Genomic DNA, 27,911 nt, shown 5'->3' on the forward strand with positions numbered 1-27,911 from the left:
ATCATAATAGTAAGAGGAAAGCAAAAAAAAGTAAACAGAATAACACTATAATAAAAATCCTATTTCTATAATATTTTCATTTCACATTATAATGAAAAAGGACACTATTATAATGTTTGTACGTGACTATGTGTACATTCAAGTATTTTTATAGAGAGTGGTATAACAATTTATTGAACAATTAACGGGATCTTAAATTTTAATATTTATAAGAGTTGCCGGATTGCCATTTTTTAGCCCTTTTCCAAAAATTTTTTGAAAAGTGTTTAATAGTTTCACTCTGTCCATCCGTCCGTCTGCCCTTGGACATGTTTACAAAACTTCTACACCCCTGAAGATAGAGAAATCTTTTCTAGAAACTTATTCCCGTAGAACATTCGTTATTTCTGAAGAAGAAAATTTTTACCTATCCCCCCCCTCCCCACCCCCCCCTCCCCCCCCCCCCCCCCCTCTAGAATTAATACCCCTCCAAAACCGTAAAAATGCCATTTTTTAACTATTTGTTGCAGTGAAACCATAAGCATTTTTCAAATATTGCAAACGCAGAAAGGCAGTGGCTTGCTTCTCTTATCGCGGCATACTATAGTTAAATTTAAAAAAAAAAAAAAAATGGTCTAAAATCTTTTTTTTTCAAATTTTTGATGTCGTTTTTCTTTCAGACCCCAGGTTGTAACAGTCTGAAATTTTAAATCAGCTTTTAAATACTAATAAATAGTTCATTTCGTTAAAAGAAAATTTTTTTCCATCTCCACCAAGTTATTACCTCTTGAAATTTGTAAAATTTGAATTTTTGACGCCTTATATTTCCGAAACCGCAAGCTTTTTCAAATTCTATAAACGCAAAAAGCTAACGATAAATTCCATGCCATTAAAAATATAATTATTTTTCTTAACTAATGCAAATAAACCGTTAAAATCGAGCATTATGTTAACCCCTCTTTGCATTAATTTTTGCTTTATTTCAAAGACTGCATAAATCATTCATCCTAAATATATCCAATCCTAGAACCAATGGTTTGACCCAACTTTATTTATGTAAATTTTTGCACAGACCTTCGCGTACTTATGATATTTGCACCCCAAAAAGAAACTTAAATGAAAAGGAACGAGTGTAAGAAATGTTCAGATGTCCTTTTTTTATAATTTATGAAATAGTATAAAAAATATTTATTTCCGGAACATAAATGTACTGATATTCATTTTCTATTGATCGTATTATTTTTTTGTTATTTAAAATTTGCTTTGCTAATGGTAAACAAGAAACTAAAATTGTTGATTTAATATCAATTTTTAGATTTATACTTCTTATATGACTTACTTTGTAACTCACAAATTACCCATAATTGGTATCTATAATAACTGATACATATTTTAGCTATAGTTGTTCGCGAAAAACAATCTTACTGTTTCTGAATTAAATTATTTATATATTCTTATAATGAATTATTTTCATTTAAAAAATTCATATAACTACCGAAAATCTCATGAAAATTGAGCAATTTCTTTTGTTTTATGTCAGATAATAGTTGTTATAAAAGATGGTGCAAGAACTTTCACAAGACTATTTGTTATTTCCGTAGCTCTTGAATTTTTAAATTCAATTTTTTTAGAATATTTACCAAAAATGAACAAACTCAAAATAGCATAATTTCAGCCTAATTTTAACATTTGTTCTTGCCGCAATAATTTAGTTTTTGATTAGCTTAAATTCTAAATAAGATTTCGCTTAACGACGAAATGTCGTTAAATTTCGTTGGACTATACGAGAAATTGTCATAATTTTTACCTGGAACAAATCAGGTATCAGCAACTGAACTTTTACTGCAGTGCAAATTTTTATTTTTGGGCAGATAAAGAGAGAAAAAGTGGATTTTCTTCAGATTTATTATTTAAATGCAGGGTGTTAAAATAACAACATTTATAACTTTTTTGGGAATAGCAAAAACATTAAAAACCGAACTTTAACCAAGGGTCGATTTCACACTTTTTACTATATCTTGAAATTAATGAAATTTCTTGAAATTTCATGTTTTAATTTTCTTTTTTACCTAAACTAACTGGTGAACTTTTGAGGGGATCCGTATGGCATAAAGTGAGTAGTGGCTTAAGCTTCTATATAAACTAAAAGTTTACTAGCAAAATTTGAAAAAGGTTTTTAAAGAGTATTTTATTTTAATCTTGTGCATCACTTTTGTTAAACTATGCACTAAGCCCTGTGGTCGTAATTCACAAAATTCATGTTAAATGATTAAATTTTAAAGGGAATAAACCTTTTGTTTGTTACAAATACTTTATTACAAATATTTTCGAATTTTAATTTCAATTTACATGAATTTGATCATCTGGTAGCCTTTATATATTTTATACTTTATTAAAATCCTTAAATGCAATTTTCATGCTATTGACTGCCGATTTAATGATTTGTTTGTTATTGTCGTTTATACATACTCTTTTAAAAAATAAAAAAAACAAAATAAATGTACTAATGTAAAGAAAAACAGGGAATTTTTGTTAACAAAAATGTTTACGACACTTTTATGTTAGGGTGTTTTTTTTTACATTTATTTTTTGTTGTCACTTAGTCAATGAGCTTCTATTATTTTTAATGCATGCATTATAATCGTGTTTTTCTGTATACTTATGTACACAAATTTTGAACAAAAGTGTAAATATGGGAAATAATTAGCTTAATCGATTTAATGTTAGAAATAGTAATTAGCGTAATCGCATCAAAGTTTTGCAAGTTTAATAGTTTTATGTTTTATATTATAAAACATAATTGCGTGCAATAAAAATTTTTATGTATTTTATAAAAATTAAAAATTATTGTTTAGGTATATATGAATTAATGACTGAGATTCATAAAGAATATAATATAAATAAATAAATGTTCGTGACAGTAAGATTATTATTAAAAAACAAGTATAAATAAAATGTATAATAATACATTAACTATCAATAATTATGCGTAATTTCGGATTTTTAAGGCAATTCCTATAGAAAATAGGAAAATCGCGATAATTTATAATATTTAAGAATAATTCACGTTATTCCAATAATGAAGGAATTAATTAGAGAGCTCAGAATTAATATTAATGTTAACTATATAAAATTTAATTAATCACGCAATACGAATATAGTAAATAAAGTAATTCTAAAGGGAAAAGTATATCAAAATTAGGTAAGAAATTCCAAAAGAATTAATTTGAAACAGCGGAAAAACAGCGGAAATTGCCTTCCTTGTCGTTCACCACTCTGCTTTCTGTTTTCCCAGGATTAATTAGTTAAGCTATTCGCAAAGACTATCAGTTGCTGAGGCATTACTTTTCAAAACTCAAACATTAATGTTTTATTAAATCTGTCTACAGCAAAAAGTGAAACCTAAGAGCACATGATGAAACCCTTTGCGAATTTAAGATTCCTTTCCCCCCTTTTAAAACTTAGTTTCTTTTTTGCATAATAAGTTTCAGTTTCAATTAATGATTTAAATTCAAGAGAATTATTTAAATTCTCCAAACAATTTAGGAACACTTAATACTTCTACTTATGGCGTAAAAAAATAAAACTAAGTAGAAATTTTATAAATCTCGTTTAGGTATGCTTTTCGCAATTTTTATGAATGAGTGCAACGGGAATTATTTGTCAACAAAATACGAGTAGTTAATAAATCGAATGCAAAGTTCTATATAAACTATCTTAAAAAGTATAGTATAGAACAGTTGAAATCAATCAAATACATAATATCAAAAATAAAAAAGAAATTTTAAATTATACTCCTACTTTTCTTAATACTATGTCTTATTTTGTAATGGCATATTTAGAACGTCGAGATAATTTAAAGAGATTTAAATTTAGAATTTATTATTAACCATCATGGAACTCTTAGCCATTTTTGTTACTGTTCTCATCCGTTTGTTCGTTTTCTTCAGCCACAACTGAGAAACATATTGAAGCCTTATAACAAAAAACATGAAACTATTTCCGCGCGAAATCTATTTAATTTGTATTTAATCAAAGCACAACTCAACTCTAAAAACAACCCTAAAAATATTTTATTTATATCTTAGAAACTATAACTCACAAAAAAATCAAATTTTGCAAAAAGAAGTAAAAGGACCAGTTTTTCACTAAAATTTAGTCGTGATCGTCTAAAATCTTGCAATATCTGCCATAAAGCGCCAAAGACAATTAGGAAATTTTGAAAACTATATGATATATTTATCTGGAATATTGTAACACACTTTTACAAATAATGTGCTCCAAAATGATTTTGTGGTATTTTATAGAAAATGTTAAGAGATTTTAATAGAGATAAATGTTTCGTTAGATGTTGTAATCCTAAGAAAGGCAGGCTTGACAGGGTTAGCTGTATTTTTCCTTATGATATTATTTTAAGTTACTCTTATAATATTATTTTGTATTTCTTATTTTATCAAATAGGTTTTCTCATATGCCTCTGATTAACAGATTCATAATCTTGAAAGCATCTTGCCTACCAAATGTGTATATATTTAAATTTGCTATCATAAATTTCCTAAATGGAGTAAATAAATTTCAATTAGTATGTGAATTGTAAGAGCAACAAAAATTTTAAATAATTATATATCCATAGGCGCTTTAACTATCATTTTATTTACATTTATAAACGAAAATTAGTTATCAAGGACATTCGACACAAATACACATTCGAATTTTAAATGTATATCTTTTTGTTTGTTATTCTATTTATTTTACAAATGATTAATTAAATATAAAGTAACAACGAATAACAATAAAAATAATTATTATTTATGTGTTTATAAAAATAACAAAAAGGAAAAACAACTGTTTTTTCCCTCTGTTTATTTTTTATTTAATTTATTATCTTTCCTTATTTAGTATCCATAGGAAAAATCAAAAATCGCGTTTAATTCATAATAAAAAGCGCAGAGAATTTGTCACATGTTATTTTATTTGAATTTTTCAAAATAAAATAAAAAAACTGTGAACTTTTAGATCTAAAGGCACTTAGAAGAAGGAAAATAAAATAAAGTTGGGTCAAACCAATGGTTTGTATTGTAGCGCTTTTCCCTTCAACAAGTGAAAATACTTCTTTTGAAACTTACTACACTGTTAAAATTTTTTTATTCATATATGGAACCACTAATAGGATTGCATATATTTAGGATGAAAAATTTGTGCAGTCTTTGAAATAAAGTAAAAATAAATTTAAGGACGGCTTAACATAATATTCTCAATTTTAAGGTTAATTGTGGTAGTTAAGAAAAATAATTATTTTTCTAATGACATGGAATTTACCGATAGCTTTCTGCGTTTATAGAAATTTGAAAAAGCTAGCGGTTTCCGAAATATAACGTGCCAAATATTCAAATTTTACAAATTTCAAGAACCGATAACTTGAGAGGGGGTGGAGGTTGAAAAAAATTCTCTTCTAATGAAATGAACTATATATTAGTGTCTAACAGCTGTTACTTAAGTCAATTTCAGACTTTTGCAACCTGTGCTATAGAAATATACGGCCATTTGGTTTTTTAATTTTAAATATAGTATGCCGTTGTAGAAGAAGCCGTCCATTATATTTCTGCGTTGCAAAATTTGAAAAATGCTTATGGTTGCATTATTAAATAGATACAGTCAAATAGTTAAATAGTTAAATTGTTAAGATCTATGTACATATAAAATTTCAACTTTCCATTTTTAGAGGGGTAGAACTTTTGTAGACATGTCCACGGATGATCGGACGAACGGAGAGACGGACAGTGTGAAATTAATAGGCACTTTTTTTCAAATTTTTTGGAAAAATGCTAAAAAGGAAAATTTCAAACTTTTATTCTTTTTTTTGCAGTTGTTGTTTCTTTATTGTTTTTATTATTTGCGAAGTAAATTGTTAAACATGAATTTAGATTTATGTGTAGTTATTTATATTATTTATGTAAGAAAAAGACATTGTTGTTGTTATTTTAACAAATGAATAACAAACGAGAAGAAGTGAAAACCAACCCAATTATAAGAGTTACTCACATTAGTCATTACAGCAATCTCGGTAGTTATTTTTGTTTTTTGTAGACACCGTGGGAATTTCGAAGTTTGGTATTCTGATTTTTATACTAAAGTATAAAAGTTCATTTAGTATGTTCGAAGAGTATACTAAATTTGCCTTACTGTTTGTAACGCTAAAAAACAATGGTCTGAGATATAGACTCAAAAATATGTTTTTGATCAGCGAGTCGATTTACGTTTGCCTGTCCGTCCGTCCATCCGTCCCAACGATAACTCAAAAACTAATTGAGATAAGTTCACCAAATTTTTACAAATTATTTATTATAGTAAATGCCAGAACTCTATTTAAATTGGTTAAGATCGTAGTACTGGTTCGGGTACCTGCCATACAAGTTTCAAACTTATTTGCCATTGAAATTTCGCACAAGCAAATATATTAGTAGGGCCAATGTGTTTGATAAAAGTCGTTGCAATTGTTTGGCTCTTTCTGGTAGTCGCCATACAACTTCAAAAGTAGTTTTGGCAATCAATATTCATTATCTGAATAAAAAAAATACCATAAATTGAATAAATGAATAAAAAAAAACTTTTTTTCTATTTTTATATATAGCTTACAAAATGTAGTTATCTATTAATTAATAGAGTCTGTAACTTGTGTATAAGTAATATGTATATGTATAAATATTTAATACACTTGTAACTTTTTAGCACTTTTTCAAAATATATTAAAACTGTAAACTGGACTAAATTAAGTGAACATACAAATAAAAATTCTAAAAAAATTCAATACCTATAACAATACAATTTCTTTCATGAATGAAAAGCATAATAATAATGTGTAATAGAACACATTTGAAAATTAATAATAAAAGAATAAGATAACCGAAATAAAATTTAAGCGAGAAAGAAAGGCAATCAAAGTCTTTTTTTCTCCTTTCAACCCATTTTTATATATGTACGAACTTTCGTTCGAAACGAATACTAAATTTGCCTTACCGTGTAACGCTAACAAATAATGATTTGAGACATAGACTCAAGAATATGTTTTTGATTACCATCAAATTGTGAGTCGATTTAACGACGTCTCTGCGTCTGTCTGGCCATCATTTTCAGCAAAATTCTTTTAGATTGTATGTGTTTATATGGCAACTACCATATAAAAAGCAAGAGGTTTTTATCAAAATGTATGATAATTATCTCCGATATTTAAAATCATTTATTCGTTCGGCTATCATAGAGTTAAATAAAAACCAGAGAACTAATACGTAATTTGATTTTAGAAGTACGTGTTGAGTAAACAAAAAGTTTCGGTCATAATGTTAATGAAGGATGAAATAACAAGAGCAGAGAAAATAGATTTTAGTAGGTATCATATAAAATAAAAATATTTTTACCATTACTTTTTTTTCTTATGACAAACCAAAATAAAATATTAGAAAAACCTCTTTGAAAACATTGAAAATTAAGATCTATTGTACTTTCTTGAGTCAAACCGAATTGGAACGAAGTAAAATGTACCTATTAGTTTCACTTTGTTTCAATACCTGTATAAACATGCACACCCTTTAATAGAAAACTGAACTTATTTACAAAAACTGCTTATTGGGAAAATTTCAATACTTGGCATCAAAATTCTTGAAAACCATAAATATAGTAAAATTTATTTAGAAGGGAAAACAACGCTACAGTAATATGATTTAAAAATTTATTTAACCGTATAATTCAACGACATTATGTTTTGTTTCAAAATTATAAATTTCGTGCTTTGTACGTGCAATGAAGTTACGCTACTTTACTTCAATAATTAACTACATTTTCTGATTTTAAAGCCTTTATTTCAATCAAGTTAGTAATTATGTAATGTAACATAAAATGTAAAATCAGTTAATTTCTAAAAATAATCTATAATGTTTAATGAAACTCTATGAAATGTCCACTTTATGCCAAACATAACGAAAACTCAGTTAATTCATTTCCCAAAAATAACATTTTTCATTGTTTTCCTAGCAAAAGCAAAAAAGAAGTTTTTTTCGGTTTAAAATGCGCAGAAAATAAAACTGAACAAATTTGCAAAATCTATACTCTCTTTTCTCTCCTCTCTTAATACATAAATGTAGGTATCGCTATAAGAACATTTTGTGCACCATCAGGTGTTCCCTAACAAAAACTTAAATAATTTTAAACAGTTTGGGTTTATTTTCTTTTAACTAATGAACAATAAATACATAAATTTTTGTACATTATACTGTCATTTATGCTTTAATGTTTGTTAATGTAAAGATAACGTATACAAGTTGAATGAATTTGTTGCATGAAAATGAGAACTGAGAGCCAAAAAGAGCAAAAATAGTAATAAGAAAAATTGTTTTTTAATTTTTTTAATATTTTTTCTTTTCCTTTTTTTGTTCCTTTTTCGTTTGCAAAATATTGTGTACATAAAAAATCAAGATGACAGCATACCGCTGGTGCTGCAATAGTGTCATGCTGTTACCGTATCGTGTATTTTTCTTTAATTTTCCATCTGTTGTTCAAACTAATTTTCTTCTCTCAAAACAATTTGTTCTAGTGTCCAATTTTTTATTTTTGTTTTCTTTAGTTTCTTTTATATTATTTTATCAATTTTTCGTACAACATCGGCTCCAAAACAACGCGAAACACGATATGAAAATAAACAAGAGAAAAATGAAGAATTTCTATTTTATCTTTCCTTTTTTAAGAATTAACTGAAAAAATCAAAAATAACAAAAATAATAAGTTTTCCCGGGCTTTTTGCTTTGTTCTTCTTTATTTTGTTTTTGTTTGTCTCGCTTACTTTCTGTGTTTTCTAGATAACAAAAACTGGAAAAAATCATCAGCATCATGCTGAAAATTCAATATATAAACTGATGTTAAATAACAATCTTTGTAGTGTGTTCTAAATGATTCCGTACTATAAAATGTTTGTATGTGCTAGAAAAAACATAAATATATAAAGCAAACAAAATATTTGAAAAGTATATGAGCGAATAAAAAAAATCAAAATGATGGAAACTGCAAAACGGCAATGTAATGTTAGAAATGAAAAGTATCGTAATATTAAAAATACATTTCAGTATATAAAAGTATTAATTATTGAGTTATTCATTAAGGATCAATTTTCTCCTACTTAACTAGAAAATAGACTACAAACTCGTGAGGCACGTATTGCTTAAATCATTACTTATGAAGCAATTCCAGCTGAATTCCAAAATACAAAGTTTAATATTTAATATATATACGTATATAATTATATAATTTTTTAACGGGTAAACCTAAATTTTTCTTTAGTTGAGATTAGAATTTTGGTGCAAATAAGATTTCTTATAGTTCTTATATAAGAACGGCTGAATATATATATTGTGGGAATGTGAATGGTGGATGACTGCCCTCAAGCTAAGATATGCTTTCGAGTCGTTTTTGTAGTAATTATTAATGAAGGCATATTTTCATCTTGTAATGTTAATCTTTATGTAATTATGATTTTTATAACCGTACGAACGAATACTCGAAGGGAATTGCAAATTTACCAATCCAGTTGCAACGCTATGATAGACATCTGAGATATAGATAATTATACGTTTTTGATAAGCATCGGATCATCTGTCGATTTAGTTTTGTCTTTTTTAATATTGGTTTAATATACTTAAATTTTTATCTTTTTATTGAGTAACTCTGTACAAGACAAAGTATTCAATTTTAATTTCAGAATGTTTTATCTATATACACTCTTTTCTACTCATTTTTCTTCCTTTTCTAGACTATCTCTACCTTTAATTCTATATAACAATAAACTATATGTGTTTTTTACCTATGTATGGATATGTATAAATTGTTATCACAAGTGGTAGCGTATGTGTTTATGTATATGTGTATATTTGCATATAATATAGAAAAGCATATTATTCGTGCTTTTTGTTTGCCTTTTTTCTTTCTTTGTGTTTTATTTTATGGTTTTTATATAATTCACCATATTTCTTACATACATACTTTTATAAAAAGGAACCAAATTGAATCATGGCAACAGCAAGAAGCAACATCATTCATCTCAATCTAACATATTTATACACTTTTAATATAAACTATATTTAAATCTATGTATTATAAAAGTAGGTATAAATAATATAAAATGTGAATGTATGTACATATATATAATTTTATGAATGTCTAGTATATTCTTATATAAATAATGTGAATATAACTAAAGAGCATTGACAAACATGCTTTCAACTATGATGTCGCAGCTGGCAACACAAGATATTTCCCATAAATATATTTGTTTTTCATTCTTGCACATGCTGTTATACTACATTACATATATACTATGTATGCATAAAATATTTATATACTATATAGATCTATAAAAATTTAAAAATATTATGCATATTTTATAGGAATATATGAACAAAAGTACATTAAATTCTTTATTCTAACATTCGGAGAAATTGAAAGCAGTACAATTATAGGATATTTTATAAAAAGTTTCTCGAAAATGTAGTTTTAAATTTGACACAATAAAATTAAATCGTGTTGCTGAAAATGCAGTTATATCCCGTTCAATATACTTCTTCATTAAAATATCTGTTCTATTTTACATGGATATTATATTTACAGACTTTTAATAAAAATAGAAATCGTGGTGTATAGGAATAAAATTTACCACTAATACAGAAACTATTTTTAATTTTACAAAAACACAGTAAGAAACTATTCCCAAATTACATAACTCAATAATAAATTTTATTATGTTGATGCTTCTTTCAATTATTTTTTCATCCTAATTATATGGAATCAACTGAAATATTTAAAAAATATGCAATCATTTGAATCGTAAAATTGAGAATTATTTAAATGGTATTTTAAAAAAGAATATTTTCAATTGTTCAAGGGAAAATGCTAGCTTCTTTTGCAAAGTTTTGATTCAAACGTATTGATTCTTATTTTTGTAAGCGTAAGAAAGAATTGAAATTCACTATAACATATTTTGTCAATAAATTGCTAAGCTTTTTTGACTCGAACGCTCGCAAATGCAAAAACTTGTATAAAATAGATAAATAAATAGATAAATAAAAGTTTGATTAAAGCTTATCATATTAATGATTGGTTTATTATTTTCCATATACATTTACTATTTAAAAAACAAGTTTGGAGTGTAACATAATTGTAAGAACTTTTTTGGAACAAAAAGTTCATTTCATTTTTGAGTCTTGTTGCTTAATTTTTTGAAACCCCTTAGTTCATTTTAACCCTACATAACAATTTTACCCCTGTGCATGTTTCATTGAAAATCTGTCTATTATATAACTGAAAAACGACTAAACAAATTAAGAACGCAAAACTAAAAATCGTTTTGTGTTACAATACTTTGTTTAATTTTTCTTTAAATTATGCTAAACTTTAATTTCCTAAAGGACAAATATGTACATACATATATAATAATCTGCTTTTTTTTTCTTTTGCCTTTTGGCCTTAGCTCTCTTAAAAAATTCAATTTTTATATTTTAATATACACGGTGTTTCGTATAAGGTGGCAATTTCCAGCAAAAAATTGTATGGTTGGGGGCTGCAGATATACTCGTTTTCCAGTTACTGCCTCTTGAAAAATGGTTTTATCGCACGTTTTTAAGTACATTCAACACGGTTTACTGGAAAAACTATAAGAGATAGAGAAAAATGTTATATGGGTAAACTTTTAAATCTCTTTGCAGCGCATCAAAAAAAAAAGAATAATAACAAAAATTTTCGAGAAATTTCGAGTTTTGTAAAAAAAAAGTCAAAAAAAAACATTCTGATTGCGACGAGCTGTATGTCGAAAACTTTGACTAAAATCAAATTAATTGTAACACCAAAAATAAAGAACAATCAATCGCCTATAAAACAAGCTTATCATTAGGAGCTATATGTTGTATGGTTCCGAAGTTATTGGCATTTATTTATAACCAGAAAAAGTCCGGTAACTTTGAAATTGATCAAAGAATCATACCTGAAATTAATGAACATTTTTTGTTTAACACATACACTTACATACATATTCGAAAAAAACCACCAATAATTTTATATCCTGATATATTATTTTATATATTTGAATATTATCTCGTATAAAGGAAATGAGATCAAATTAAGGATTATTAAAAGTATGATATATTACATTTTTTACATTTGTTCTATTCTACTATAATTTTCTTTTCTTCTTTTTCTTTACATTTCAATTTTAAAACCACCCAAATAACCAGCAGAAAAAAAAAACAAAGAAACGAAAATAGTCAAAAAGAAAGAAGAAACACAAAAAGAAACATTCAAAAAATAACAAGGATTAAACCTCCCATATAAAATGTTTCAAAATATATTAAAAATCTGAATTTATATGAAATGTTTCCTGTATCCAGTATTTTCGTATATGGAAATTATACATATAACATCATCCACATGCTTACGCATATTTTATAGATCTCTGATTGTATTTTGGAATTTTTTAAGTAAAATTTACATTTTGGAGCATGTATTATTTATAGGAATATTTTTTAATGATGAAATTTAAAATAAAACAATTTAATTAAAGAATTAAAAATAAATTTTAAGTGAATTTTATTGTACCTTACTAAAGTTTAATAAAATACTATAATGCATGCGATGGATAAAAATGAAATTGTAAAAAGAGACAAATACAAGGAAAATTTTCGGCTACTTTATTGTCTAAGTGTTTGACACTTAGCGGTAATCAGTTTTGCATAAAGCTCTGTATTAATCGAATTTTAGCATTTTTTCGTAATTAAAAATTATATCGAAAAAGCTTAACAAGTCAGGTTTCATGACGAAATGAGATTTATGCTCCAGCCATAAGAGAGAAAAGCACAGTTTCAAATGCATGCTCAATTTTCTTACCTTTTCAAGAAGATTAATTATCGCCTTTGAAGAAATTAAAAGGAAATGGCTTTTTATATAGATAATTTATAAAAGTAATTTAATTTAATTTTTGAAATTTTATCGGTGAAGACCTATCATTTTAGCCCTGTCTTTGCCAATGCTAAAAGAAAATTTTATATTTTACTAAAGGTTATAAGACTCTTTCATTGCTTGCTCTTTCAAAGCTTAATTTGGACTAACAAATTTTATAATTCATAGTGTATATCAATTATTCAATCGATGAAATTATACTAAGACTAATATTTGATTTTTAAATTTAATGACTAAGTTTTATTCTTCTTTAAATGAATTAACATATATATATAAAAAAGCTTTTAACAAATTTTACAATTATGACCACGTCCCCAATTTTGCATTTCTTAATGCCTATTACACTTTAGTATTTTATAACCTTCTTATCTTCTTTACATTTTTCTGATATTCGGAAAATGAACAAATTGAAATTAGTTCACAATTAATTAGTAAACAATTTGATTTTATTTTGTATTACATATCATAAAGTATGCTAATTTAACAGTTTTCTTTCACAAAATGTCACAGAAACTATATCATAACAAATTACAACACGCACACATTGGGAAATATTTAAAATTATTTCAAGTGAAATTAAACTCAAATTTTGAATTTAATTTTGTTTTAAAACAAAAAGATAAAATAAAATTTGTAAATTTTAGGTGTTATATATTAAATTATTTAATTTTAAAAATTTAATCAATTAAAAATTATACAATTTTTGTATAAAATATTTTAGTTAAAAGTAAAATAAATATTTACTTTTTAAGTGGAATAATTTAAAAGGGAAATAGAATAAGAATTATATTCATATTAGTGTATAGTGCTATATGCACAAACATACTGAAAATAACTATAATTATAGGAAAAATTTACAGAATTATTTTCAAAAATTTATTATAAGCTCATGAATTTTTATAGAAATTTAATTTAATAGTTATGTAGAAATATTTAATGAAATAAATTTTAAAATTTATTTTTTTTTTATTTTTGTATATACAAGTAATAACAAATATTGTTTCAATATTGAAACACTTAAGTGAAATGAAATGGAAATAAAGTGTTTCTACAGTTTTATCAGTTTATAAAAATATAATTTAAATAAAAATTTAATTTCAAATGAATAAGTATATAAATAAATATATACATATAAGTATACCGTATACTTAATATCATGTTTATGTTACGTATTTCCATACATATGTATGTATATTTAGTACATGAAAAATAAATCTTCAAATAATTTAATATTAAATTTAAACTTAAATTAAATGCAATGAATACATGAAATATTTATTAAAAATAAAATATTAAGCACGACGAATGAAAAACTATATAGGCAACAAATTGTATTGAAAACAAATATTTCAGAAGCAAAAAAATGAAAAATTTAAAAACAAACATGATTTTGATAAATTATATATAAATTTGCAATATACGAAATATATAGAAGATAAATTCAATATTGAGGGTCAAACTTAAAGTATTTTTCTTAAAAATTTCTAAAAATCTAATTTTTCTTTCATTGTGTAAGAGCTGAAACTAAAATCTGCTATGAATTCGAGTATTAAAATAGGTTAATCAATGAAAAATAAAAATTTATGCTAATTCTCAAATTAAGCAAATATTGGAGATATTTTAAATTGGAACGTCAATATCTGAACTTCATTAATCAAGAACTAAATGATTAATTGAGATTATGATTGCAAATAAAAAAATCTGAAGTGGTCAGATGAAATATAAGCGACCGCAATATGTAATACTTACTTCAATGAAAGTTCTACAGAAGATTATGAAAATGCGTTTTAAACACTTCTTTACAACTTTAAGGACACAAGGAAGCTCTTAGTTAACATACCTAGAAAAGTGTAAATTTGGCTTCGTGCCCCTCAGATTCCCTGAAAAATTTACTAGTAACAACCAGAACTTAAATATCAAATTTAATATTTAATATCAAAAATTAAAATCAAATTTTAAATATCAAATTTAATTCAGAACTTAAATATCAAATTCAAATATCGAGAAATGCTATCAATCCGTTCCGTAGATATGGTAAAAAATGTCCAAATAACCAAAATAAATTCACATATGAAATTGCATCAAAATCGGTTCAGCCGAACTTGAGATAGACGATTGCACACACAAACCGACAGACCGATATCTCTCTAAACGTAGTTCATTTACGCTTTCTTACTATGAAGAAGTGCGTTCCCGCTGAAAACTCAATATGCAAAATTGGTTGCTATCACATGACCTACCTATTGTATACACAATACAGCCGGTAAAAAATTATTTGAAATACAAATAATTGATGTAACTAAAAAGATTTATTTCTCCATAAAAAAAATTATTGCGCACGAAAATTCCATCTTGGTTCATACTGGAACAATAGAAAAAATATTATTTTATATGTTAAAATTATAAGATATGCTTAAAAAAATCTGTTGCAATAAAGAATATCTGTCTGCGTTATTTTGTATACAGTCAAAAATTATGCAATATATGAGTTCACCGTATTCAAATAGGCGAAATATGTATCAAATCAGACAATTCTAAGGTAGTCAAGAAAAATCGAATAATTTTAAGGTGATCAAATCGTAACCAGAAGAACAATTCTTGAAAAAATTCACCAAAATTTTGAAAATCCAATGTAACTTTAAATATGCATCTGTTTTTGCCACAGAAGTAAGAAAACTTTAAAAATTTTTTTAAATAATAATTTCTTCTGCTTACATTTTATTCTGCGATTGTTATTATTTGCTGTAATTTCGTAAACTTCCTTATCGGGAATTTCTTCTTTGATAATTGTTTTGCCATCAAGTGCCATCTGTAATATAGATGAAGAAATATAAATAATGATGAAATTAAATTTTTCTTCATTAAAAATTAAAACAAAAAAATTATTTTAAGAATCTTTAAAATTTTCAATGTTAAATTTTTGGTGTGAATTTTTTAAAATTCTATACTCATCTCATTAAAATTTTTGAGTGCTTACTAAAAATGAATTGAAACGCATACTAAAAATGAAAAGTGAAACGCACAAAAATATTTTGTGGGAGACAACTTTTTTTTTTTTGTAATAAAAATAGCAAAAAGGAAAATGTTATTTTTTGCCATTCAATTTCAAATTTTTCAAAATACAATTGATTAAATAACATTTTTGTTAGCATTTCTTTATTGTTCATTTTAAATGTAAATAAAATACTGTCATTTTCAGAAGAACAACGACAGCATTGCAGCACAAGTTTGTACACTAAAATTTGAATGGAAGATAATAACATTTTGTTATTATGCTATTGTTTGGTTCATTATTATATTGTTTCTGTTACTGCTGCTGTTGCTATTTGACTATTGTTTTTGGCGCTTTACTCCATATTATAAGTATAGGTTCTTGTTGCTATTGCTGTTGCAATTCAATTAAAAGGTCATTTAAAAAGTAATACATAATTCAAAATAATAATGGTGGTGCCTAGTGTATCTTTATCTGAAATAATACGGACTTTTATTTTTTGTTAAATATTGGCCCTGTTTCTTACTTTTATGTAGTTTTTTTATTGTATCTAATAATATCTGTATATGTGTTTAAAGTTAGGTTAATTAATTTGTTTGTGATCTATGAGAAATCATTAAGAATCAAGCAGTTAAATTTAGTTATTAAGATCGCCTTGTGTCAAACACATTTTTCTTTATTTTTTTTCATCCTTTCTTACATATTACGTATATGTATGCATGCTTTCCGTTTTGTAAATTGAAAAATATACTTATAAATAAAAGATTTCCCTTTATTTCCTTCAAGTAAATTTAATTAACGATTTCCAACCTTGCGATATAGCTTGGTATGAAAAGTCAAATACAATTCAATACTTTCTTGAAATTATGGTTTTTTAAATGCTTTAATAGAACTAATTGCATATTTAAAATTTTTTTTGTGTAGTCTGGTGTAGGACAAATAAAACAATGTTCTTTAACTTTTCATCAACGTTTAACCAAAAATTTTTAAAAATTTTATTAATTTCATTTATTAGAGCTATTGAGTTAGTAAATTATGTTAAAATCAAATTAAAATTTGTTCAATAACTTAATGTAAATATATATGTACATATAAGAAATGTACTAAATATTGTAAAAACATTATTATCATATAAAATTGTTATTTTAGCCCTGATGAAGATTTAAAATTAAATCGAAACGTTGGTAAAAAGTTAAAGAACCTACACCGGACTACACAAAAAAAAATTTAAATACTAAAAATAAAGGACGTTACAATTAGAACTTCTAATTGCATATATTTAGGATGATTACATGTATTTATAATAGATTATGTTTATTTAAAGTTTCTTAGTGTAGAAGAAATATGTTTACAAAATTTGTCCTTCTCTACAAATGATGGCAAAAAAGGCCCAACAAATTCCTGGTCAATTCAAATTAAACTTAATATAATAATTAATGACTAATTTAGAGAGTTAATACAAGAAAACTTTTACTACATTTCCGAATCTGTGATTGCTTATTACTTTGAAACAATAAACTGTCAAAAAATTTTATTTTCCTGACTTTGCTGACTTTAAATTTAAAGTTAAATATACACATATAAACCAACTGTTTAACTTCAAAAAACCACTTTTTATAATTAGTAGTTATCCTCATTTTTCCTTTTATGTAATAATTATACTAACTTTTATACATATAATAAATATACTTTTTCTAAAATTTTGCTATTGAATTTCACCATTAAAGCTATAAAATTCTACTTTGTGACTAATAATTAATATAGTCCGATTACGTATTATTAATAATCTTGAAAAAAATCTATTGAATGATGAAACTGGAAAAAATTTATTCCCTTAGTTAATGGCTTATACAAAAATAAAAATTAATCAATATTATAATTTACATTTTGATAATTCCCAAAATTACGGTATTATTGAAGAATTTATTAAAAAACTCATTTAAAATTGTTGTTAAAATTATTGAATGTTTAGGTCGTTTCTTTATATTTATTGTTTATTTAACTTTACCGAATTCGTTAAATATTTTTGACTGTTCTACAACCCTGTTTAATTAACATTAAACAAACATTAAAATTAAGTATGCATGTACGAAGAAAAATAGAAAAATTGTTTCTTACGATTTTCGCCACTTTTTAAAGTTTTTTAAAAATATTATTGTTATCAATATCAGTCATATCATAGCAAAAAAAAGGCAAAAAAAAATAAGTTTTGCTCTTTTTTTTGCCATTTGATTAAACACAGATGTTTGCCATATGTTTATTGATCTTATATACAATTCTTACTGTATGGGCACACACTTTTGTTCTACGTAAATTGAGGAATAATTTTATTTTCTTATTTTGCTTTTCACTTTAGTCATGAGGATGGTTATATTCTCGTTTTCCTTTTATTATTAATTGCCTTGTTTTTTTTTCTTTCTTAGAGTTTTATTTCACGAACTCATTTATTTCAAAATTCATTCAATACCTGAGCTACTTACTATACACTTAAGAATAATTAAAACTGTATGTACGTGTAGTTTGTACTGAGCTATAAGTAATATATTACAATAAGCTATGATTATAAGAAAAAGGGAGAAAAAAATAAAATTATGAGCGATTTGTAATAGTTTTCACTTTTTTCTAGCCTCTATCAGAAAATAATTGTTTTTTTTTTTTTTGTGAGAGCGTTTTGGAACAATCATTCCGTTATTTGTATATTAAAAATATGATTTTTAATATATAAATAACGGAATGAAACATTTTGTACGTACATAAGTTCATATACATGTGTCTTTACACATGTGTATGTATCTTGTTAAGTTGTCGGGCGTCGGTTTCTTGTGAGAATTTTAAAATAGCGCAAAATAGTTTTTATTTTCTTTTGAACTTTTTGTTTTTTACGTGTATTTATTATGTGTTATTCTTTTTTAATTATTTATTCTTTATTTTTTTTTATTTTTTGGAATTTTTGGCGGTAATTTTTTTGAAAATCGTGTTTGCCTTTTCAATGTTGATTTTCATATTAGATACTACAATTAAACAACCAAAAACGTTTCAGTCGGTATAAACCGATTGGATTACACCTTGCACCTTTCATTGTTGTACAGCAATTATTCAAACCTTTAAAACCAATTTATACAAATTTCACGAATATATTTGACCTACAATTGGACTACCAAGTTTTATTAATCTCACTTTATTATTTTTCCAAATATTTCAAATTACTTTTTAGACTTCTATGGCAGCTACCCGAACCTGACAAGCAATTCAACCAAAACTTAAAGAATATGTCTGACCTATAATTGGGCATACGACTGCCAAGTTTCGTAAATCTGACTTTATTATTTTGTATTTAAAATTAGCTTTTGAAGCTGTATATATATATATATATATCCATACCGCAAATGACTACTTCAAGTGATTAAAAACTCCATAACAAAGTTAATACATCCTTCACCAAGGTGCAGGGTATAAAAATATAGACTTGTGTTCGACACGAGTATTTTAATACACTTTATAAATTATAAATTTTGTTAAGTTTTACTATGGTTTTTCTGCCTTTTTTATACCCTGCACTTCGTGAAGGTTATATTAACTTTGGTATGGAGTTTGTAACTACTTGAAGGAGTCATCTGCGATATGGACATATATATATATTCTTGCTCAGCGTAAAATTCTGCGCCGATTTAGACATTTCCGTCCGTCCGATCGCACAATAACTCAAAAACGAATAATGCAATCGACACCAAACTTTCACAAGTTTTTTCCTTTGTGCCAAGGACGAACCCTATTGTTATTGGACTAATTCGGACAACGGGTTCGGGTAGCTGCCATACAATTCAAAGAGTTTATTTTAAATATTTCAAAAACTAATAAAGCTATAAATATAAAATTTGATATACAAGTGTACAATTATATTATACATATGTTCTAAAAATTACAATGGGATAGCTGCACCGGTTCGGGTGGCTACCATACAACTCCAACAGCAAATTTTTTATATTCGGCAAAATAATAAAGTCAGATTCATGAAACTTAGCAGTTGTGTGTCCAATTATAGATCAGATATATTTGTGAAGTTTTAGTGGAATTGCTTGACAGGTTCGGGTACTTGCCAAACAACTCCAAAAGCTTATTTTAAATATTTGGAAAAATAATAAAGTCAGATTCATGAAACTTGGCAGATGGATGTCCAATTATTCATCAGACATATCCGTGAAGTTTCTATAGAATGATTTCACAGGTTCGAGTTATTGCTACACAATAACGAAAGGTGCAGGGTATAATTCAATCGGTTTATACCGACTGAAACGTTTTTACTTGTTCTATTTTAAAGATGTTTTGAATAGAACAATAACTAGTAAATTGAAATTATACATACTTTGAAGTAAATACAGGTGTACTTAACTAAAAACTAATTAAATTAGGTTATTTATGTTATTGTGGTTAGATAAATTTTGAAATATTAAATAATTATATTTGTAGAATATACATACATACATATTATTAATTAATATATAATATGAGTTTCAGGTATATTCTTATATACAATGTATGTATATGTAGATACACATATTTGAATATATGTATATGAACATATGTACATATGTATTAACTGATATTATTCATAAATTGTTAAAATTAAAAGTTTTGAGAATTTTAAAAGTTAAGTTTTAAAGACACAGTTTTTTCTAAATCGAATGAAAATATGGCCGTTTTCAGCATCTTTCCCAAATGTTTTTGAAAAAAGTTCTTATTAATTTCACTCTTCTTCCGTGGACTTGTTTAATAAACTTCTACACCCTTAAAAATTTAAATCTAAAATTTCACATGTACATATAGATCTTTGCTAGAAACTTATTTAGAAAGTTATCTGTCTCCCCCTCTTATAAAAGTTATAACCCTAAAAAATCGCTAAAAGTGTCACCGCAGCATAAAATAAATATACAACTAAATATATTAATACGCAGCAATTGATTAATACAACTGCTAATTAGTTACGCAGCATGCAATTAACTTAACAAAAAACTATATGGCCGTTAAAATTTACCATTATCTAAATTCTAAAAACCGTTTTTCCCCAATTTTTGATATCGTTTTCCTTCTAGATTTCACGCTGTAGGAGTCTAAAATTTTACACTAATAAATAATTAGACACTAATAAATAATTTATTTCCTTAAGTTTACAATTAAAATTACTTTTATGCATCTACAAATATATTTCAAAGATTGCATAAATTTAGCATGAGCAATGTAGGCAATTTTTGAAATAAGACAAAAAAACATTGAAAAAGGCATTAACATAATACTAGAATTTTAGAGTTAATTGCATAGTTAAGCGAAATATTTGCCGACAGCATTGCATGCGTTGGTCTGCCCGTCTGTCGGTCTGTGTGTACATCCGTGCGTTTTAAGTTTTTAAGTTTGGATGAACCGATTTTCATTCAATTTTATGTGAGTTTATTTTGGCTATGGCACGGATTGATCAGCTTTTGGGATATATCAGACCTCGGGAATTGAACCGTTTTGCGGCAATATACGGGTGTACATAAAGACCGACTGACCAACATATCAATTTTACATTTTTGCATGCATAAGGAGAAATTATTAACTAATTTCTTTGAAATTTATTATTCGGGGTACGAAAACAATGACTCTATAAACTTTTTTGAAAGATCAGAGAGCGGAAACCGAAATTGGGATCGAATTTAAATTTTTTACCAAATCTACAGGACAAATGGATAGAATTTCGTGAAATTTGATATTTGAGTTTTGGTTCTTACCGAAACTAACTGGAGAATTAGGGTGGCACAAAGCGAAGTTCTACTAAGAACCAAATTTACACTTTTCTGGGTATGGTAGCTTAAAGCTTGTTAAGTTCCTTAAAATTGAAAGGAAGTGTTCCAAAGGCATTTTCATAATCTTCTGTAACACTTTCCTCAAACTAGACAATACACACTGCGGTCAGTCATGTGCTGATCACACTGTTAGCACTCTGCACTTACAAAAATTTGAAAAACCTTGCAGTTTCGGAAATATAAGGTGCCAAAAGTTCAAATTTTACTAATTTCGAACACGATAACTTGAAAGGAGTTGGAGTTTATTTAAGGGTGTGCCAAAATACACGCAAGATTTGAATTTTGCGTCATTTGTGCAGTAAAGTGGTGCCAACCAAAAAAAAAAAATACCACGTGACAGCTGACAGTTCAGGGTTATTAAAAATGAACCGCTGCACAAAAGCACAACGCATTTTTATTGTTGAGCAATATTTTGTAAAAAATGAAAGTTTGGCAGCAACAACTCGCAATTTTTGTACAAAATATGGTAGGAATAGTGATTTAACTTCATGAACTATGAAAAGACTAACGTAATTAAAAAATTTTGAGAGACTGGATCAATTAGTGGTTTTAAAAGGTCTGGCCGTCCTTCAACAAGTTGTTTAAGACAAAACATTGAAGTAGTTCGAAAGAGTATTGTTGAGAGTCCAGGAACATCAATTCGGCGCCGTGGTCAAGAATTGGACATTTCGAGAAGGTCAATACAGCGTATTCTCACGAAAAATTTGAATTTTCATGCTTACAAAGTTCAATTGACTCAAGAACTGAAGCCTATTCACCACGCATAGCGAAGACAGTTCGTTAAAAGTATTATAGAAGAACAAAAAGTGGATGCTGATTTTTCGAACAAAATGAGGCTCATTTTCATCTTGATGGCTTTGTTAATCGACAAATTTTTCGCATTCGGGGTAAAGAGAATCCACAACTGATTGTTGAGAAACAAATGTATCGACAACGTGTTGCTGTTTAGTGCGGGTTTTAGGGTGGAGGCATCATCGGATCATTCTTCTTCGAAAATGTAGCCGATCGGTTAATGGTGTTCGCTATCGCGACAGATTATCCAGTTTTCTTTGTCAAAATTTCAAGATATTGATGTGAACGACATGTGGTTTCAACGAGACGTTACCACGTGCCATACAGCTCGAGAAACAACTCAATTACTGCATAAGTAATTTCCTGGTCGTGTAATTTCCCGTTTTGGTGATGAAAATGGCTGTCTAGATCATGTGATTTAACTCCATTGGATTTTTTCTTTGGGATTTTTTGAAGTCTATGATTTACGTCAACAAGCTTCAACGACCACTTATGCCTTGAAGCAGGAAATTGAGCGCTGTACCAACGAAACATTTATGCAAAAAAGTTAGAGAAAATTTCAACATAAGAGTGCGTATGTGCCAACAAAGTCGTGGAGGCTATTTACCCGATATGCTATTCCATACATAACCCTATACTGTATACTATATAAATTAATTAAAAATCGACAATTTTTAATTATAACCCTGTGTTTTCTATCAAAATTGTTTCTTACGTGAATTTAGGGACACCCCTTATTAGTGTTAAAATATGGGATTATTCCAGACTAAGATTGGACAGAAAAAATTGGATTTTAGATAACGGTTAAATTTTAACTGCTATTTTGTTTTTTTTAAGTTTAAGTATAATATGCCGTTGTAGAACAGGCTATAGACTATATTTCTGCGTATGCAAAATTCCACCAAAGATGTTTTAAAAATGGTATTTTTGGAACCTCAAGGAGCTATAACTTTAAAAAAGGGGAAAATAGGTAAACATTTTCCTTAACAAACTAAGTTTCTTGTGATGAATTTCAGTATTCTATATTAAACTGTATAGAAGTTTTGTAAACATATCCACGAACGGGCGGACGGACGACGGATTTTTGACGATGCTAAAAGTAACTATTTTCTTTTTATTCCTAAAAACTAATTTAAATTTGAGTTCTTTTCCAATTCCACCATATGCATCAATATTTCATAAAGTACAAAAGTATGAAAAGAAGTACAAATAATAAAAAGCTTGAAATTAGCTTAGAAAGTCATAGAACCAAATCAAAGCCACAGATTTAAATAGCTAATTGAAAATTAACAAAAAAAAACTTTAAACTGCTATTTTATTCTTTGACTTTCATCTAACTTAATTTTAGCTTTTTGGTTTAAAAATTTATTTATTTTTTATTTCATATTTGCAAGTATATATGAAGTTTTCTATGTAATGTATTTATTTAGTTGATCTATTTACAAGTTTGACTGACAAATTTTGGGGTTCAATATTTGAATTAATTAATTTTCGAGACTTTTTCGCAAAGCTTTCAGTTATTCATTTTGATGTTGAATTTTTTTCAAATTGTATATGAAATATATTCAGAATAAATAAAATATTTATATATAAATAGCAAATAATATCATTATTTCTTACATACTTATATATTATATAAGTATGTACCTAATTTTCATTTAAAATTATAGAACTAATAAAATTCCTGCAATAATATGTACATATGTACAGTAAATAAACTGAACTTTGTAGGTGGCCCTAGTGATTTCTTTCATATTGAGAGCACCAAACAATTCTTCATAAGTACTGAATAATAAAATAGCTTCGGATTACAAATTAAGCAGACCTTAATGACGCGTGATGGTAAATTATAAAAATATGTAAAATGTTAAAAATGTACACTGTTTTCAAAAATTTTTATATTTTTAGTTCAACTAATTCGATGTTTCTTAATTTTTTCTTAATTGCAATAATAAATTCAAGAATAATCTCTTTAAAATAATCTGTGATATTTCAATAATGAAATGTTGAACTTTTTTACGTTAATATTTTATACGTTCACGAAAATTAAAGAAAATCTTTGTTTTATAATATCTTTTACTTTGTATACAAAATAAGTGATTAAGATAAAATCCAATTTCTTTCAGAATTCTTTTGATGAAAAACATTTAAATTTATAATTTGTATATGAGAAAAAAAAGGAAAAATTAATTTTGAACATTAAACAATTTAACACCCGTTGTTCAGAGTACATACATATATAAATTATGTAGAATAATGTTTTTTCTTTTCAAAAATAAAAATCTGTTATTTTTTTATCTTTTATTTTTAATGAAATAGCGTTTCTCATATGGCATGCAAATATTTGACATACAACATATACCCTATATTTTAGGAAAATGGAAAAAAGAAAAAAACCATTAACAAACAAATTTTTCTAAATTAAGTTCAGTTCAAGTTTTATTTTAAATAATATAAAAATTACAATATTTCAGAAAATGCAGCAGGTTAATTTAAAATAAAATTCCAACAAATTTACACTCAAACATAATTTGTGTATTATTGTAAATGGATGTATAAACAAATATCGTGTGAGAATAGTTGTCAGTGTACATTTATTGTGTACGAATTATCTAAATTTCTTTATGTAATTTATGATTATATTAATAAATGTGTATATAAAAGAGTTTACAACTTTCTATATAATTATATACACAGATCATATAAAGAAAATACTATTTTTATTTTAAATTAAATCCAGAATTCATAGGATCATTTTATTTTATAATAATTTAGACACATAAATATACCTAATTTATATATGTTACGTGTCAAGCAATATGTTGCGTGTCAATCGGTTTTACGTATTTTCAATGTGATTTAATCACTACGATCATCATGATCATTGTTTCATTACAGCACAATAAATAATAAATTTAAGAAGTGAAATACCTGTTTTAAATTGAAGAGGTAAGTGGACAAAGAAGTTAAGTAACATTTTTACGAAAATCGACCTTTTCGGATAGAACATCATTAAATTTCATATATTTTCAACTATGATTACTCTTATAGCTAGAAACTTAATAGAAGGCAAAATTGAGAGTGCACATAGTAAATAGATGCAAATATAAGTTAACCCCTTTGTCCATTCACAGCCTCAATTGTTTTTATAGTTTTAATTATTACACTTTCCTAGATTTCAAATTAACTGGATTTTACTATTATATTTGCAGCGATATAAATTTTTTAGATTTTCATTTTACATCCTTGTGTATTGGATAGCAAGGCACAGTGATTTAAAAATTTAATATATGTTAAGTTAAGTAATATAAGCTAAGTTTTTAATTTATAAATACACAAATGCTGTGTTACAAATATAGGAACATTATTTTTATTAAAATAGTTTTAGCATTCAGTTTTGAAATTTCCATATTTGAAATCGTCTATATTGTAAATAATTTTTATAATATATTTATGTCAACCAATAAACCAAAAAAAATTCAAAAAAATTCAGATTATTAAGAACTTTAACTTCAGCAATAGAACTTACATACCAAGGTATAATTTTGCATGTTGAATTTTCGGTAGGAACGCACTTTTCCATAGTAGGGAAGTTTAAAAAAACTATTTTTAGCAAACTGTTGTCTGAAATTTTATGTATAAACTGCATTTGACAGTACGCGAAACCTCCTAACTTTTGGAAGAAATCAGGTGTCAGCAACTGGACGTTTACTGCGGATCAATTTTTGCGTATATAAAGAGAAATAATCAACCGATTTCATTGAAATTTAATATTCGAATTCAAGATGTCAAAACAATGAACCCATAAATTTTTTTGAAATATCAGGGCTCGGAAACCAAAATGGGGGCGGATTTTACATTTCCTATTATATCTACCGAAAGGAGTGACGGAATTTTTGAAGTTTAATATTTGAGTTCTGGTTGTTACTAAAATGAGACTCTACTAAGAACCAAATTCACCTTTTTTTAGGTATGTTAACTAAAAGCTTATTAGTGTCCTTAAAATTGTTTAAAACGCATAATACTTTTACTAATCTGGACATCAGATTTTTTTTTAATGATTTAGTATTTGTTTTAATGTGGAACATTTTCATTGTGAGCCACTGTATATAGAACATTTTGCATGGGCTTGTTCCAGAAAAATAAGAAACAAAAGAAAATGCATTAAAATACAAAGTGAAACGGCTGTTTTATTTTTTTTTTCCTTTCCAAAAAAAATTTTTTTTTTGTTTATTTATAAAATTTAGCAGCTGATTTTTCTCAGAAAATTTACATTTTATTTTTAGATTTAAAAACAAAAATAAGATATTCGTTTAATGATGTACAATGATTTTTTTATTAAGTAAATGTTATTCACTTTTATTTAATTGGTGGAAAAATCGTACTTTTTTTCATTCAATAATAAATTTAGTAATAAATTACATTTGTACATATAAAAATTTTAAATTTGATACTAAAAATATTTTCAGTTTTGATTAATTTTTTATTTATAGTAAATTTTATGTACGTACACATACATATATACTTATCGAGTACTACATGATAAATTCTTTAAAATCAATTATACGAGTAGACAACAATATTGTCTATATTATAGACAATATAGAACGAAGATTTATTAGAAACGTTCAAAATTTTGTAATATTTAGAATATATATTATTTGCTTATTAAAGTAAGGCATTATTAAAAAAAATATTTCATACCGTTTAAATTTTAATCAATGAGTATTTTGATTTTTAAGGACAAGCAAACATTATCATTAAGATCATACAACCAAATACTATTAAAAACAATTAAATATTAATTTTTTGCATTCGATCTATATTCAGTAACTTTAATAAGGATTGTTCTATCCAATTGTTTCAAAACTTTGACCAACATTATATTAGTTATTGTTGGAAAAAAATTCTTAAAAAAAGCATTTTAATTCAAAACTTATGGCAAAAAACGATACTATCATATTACAATAAATTCTTTAATTTTCAAGTTTAAATTGAACAATAATTGACAGCAGTTGGTTGAATTACATTAAATTAAAATAGTTTTAAAATCCAAATTAAAACACAATCATTTACGATAGAAAAAAAGGAAGGATTTTAGTGTGTAAGTGGTATATTGCTTAAATACATTTTTAAAGCCTATCTTGAAAGGTTCCAATGTTCAAAGGGCTTAACTCGGAAAGATTGTAAAGATTGTATTACAATTTATGATAAAATTTGAAATAATTATTTTAATTCCTCTTGCAGGTACGTGACACAATTTTCGTTAAATAGAAATAAGTACATGCTGACAAACAATCGAGCACAATACAAAAAAT

General features: G+C 26.1%; 1 protein-coding gene across 2 annotated transcripts in view; it reads right to left on the reverse strand.

Annotated features, from left to right (window-relative positions):
• The window catches only part of LOC129606230 (protein CBFA2T1), a 122,370-nt gene that overhangs the window by 15,510 nt on the left and 78,949 nt on the right, over positions 1-27,911 (reverse strand). The window contains exon 2 of one of the 2 annotated variants that reach the window (XM_055516422.1): positions 15,685-15,778. In XM_055516422.1, coding sequence (XP_055372397.1) covers positions 15,685-15,778 — 94 coding nt within the window. Of the gene's footprint in view, positions 1-14,718; positions 14,780-15,684; positions 15,779-27,911 lie in introns of those variants that run through there. The other variant, XM_055516423.1, reaches the window with a different exon arrangement.

The sequence above is a fragment of the Condylostylus longicornis genome, unplaced genomic scaffold (assembly GCF_029603195.1).
Source record: "Condylostylus longicornis isolate FDR11 unplaced genomic scaffold, ASM2960319v2 ptg000018l, whole genome shotgun sequence".
Lineage (NCBI taxonomy): Eukaryota > Metazoa > Arthropoda > Insecta > Diptera > Dolichopodidae > Condylostylus > Condylostylus longicornis.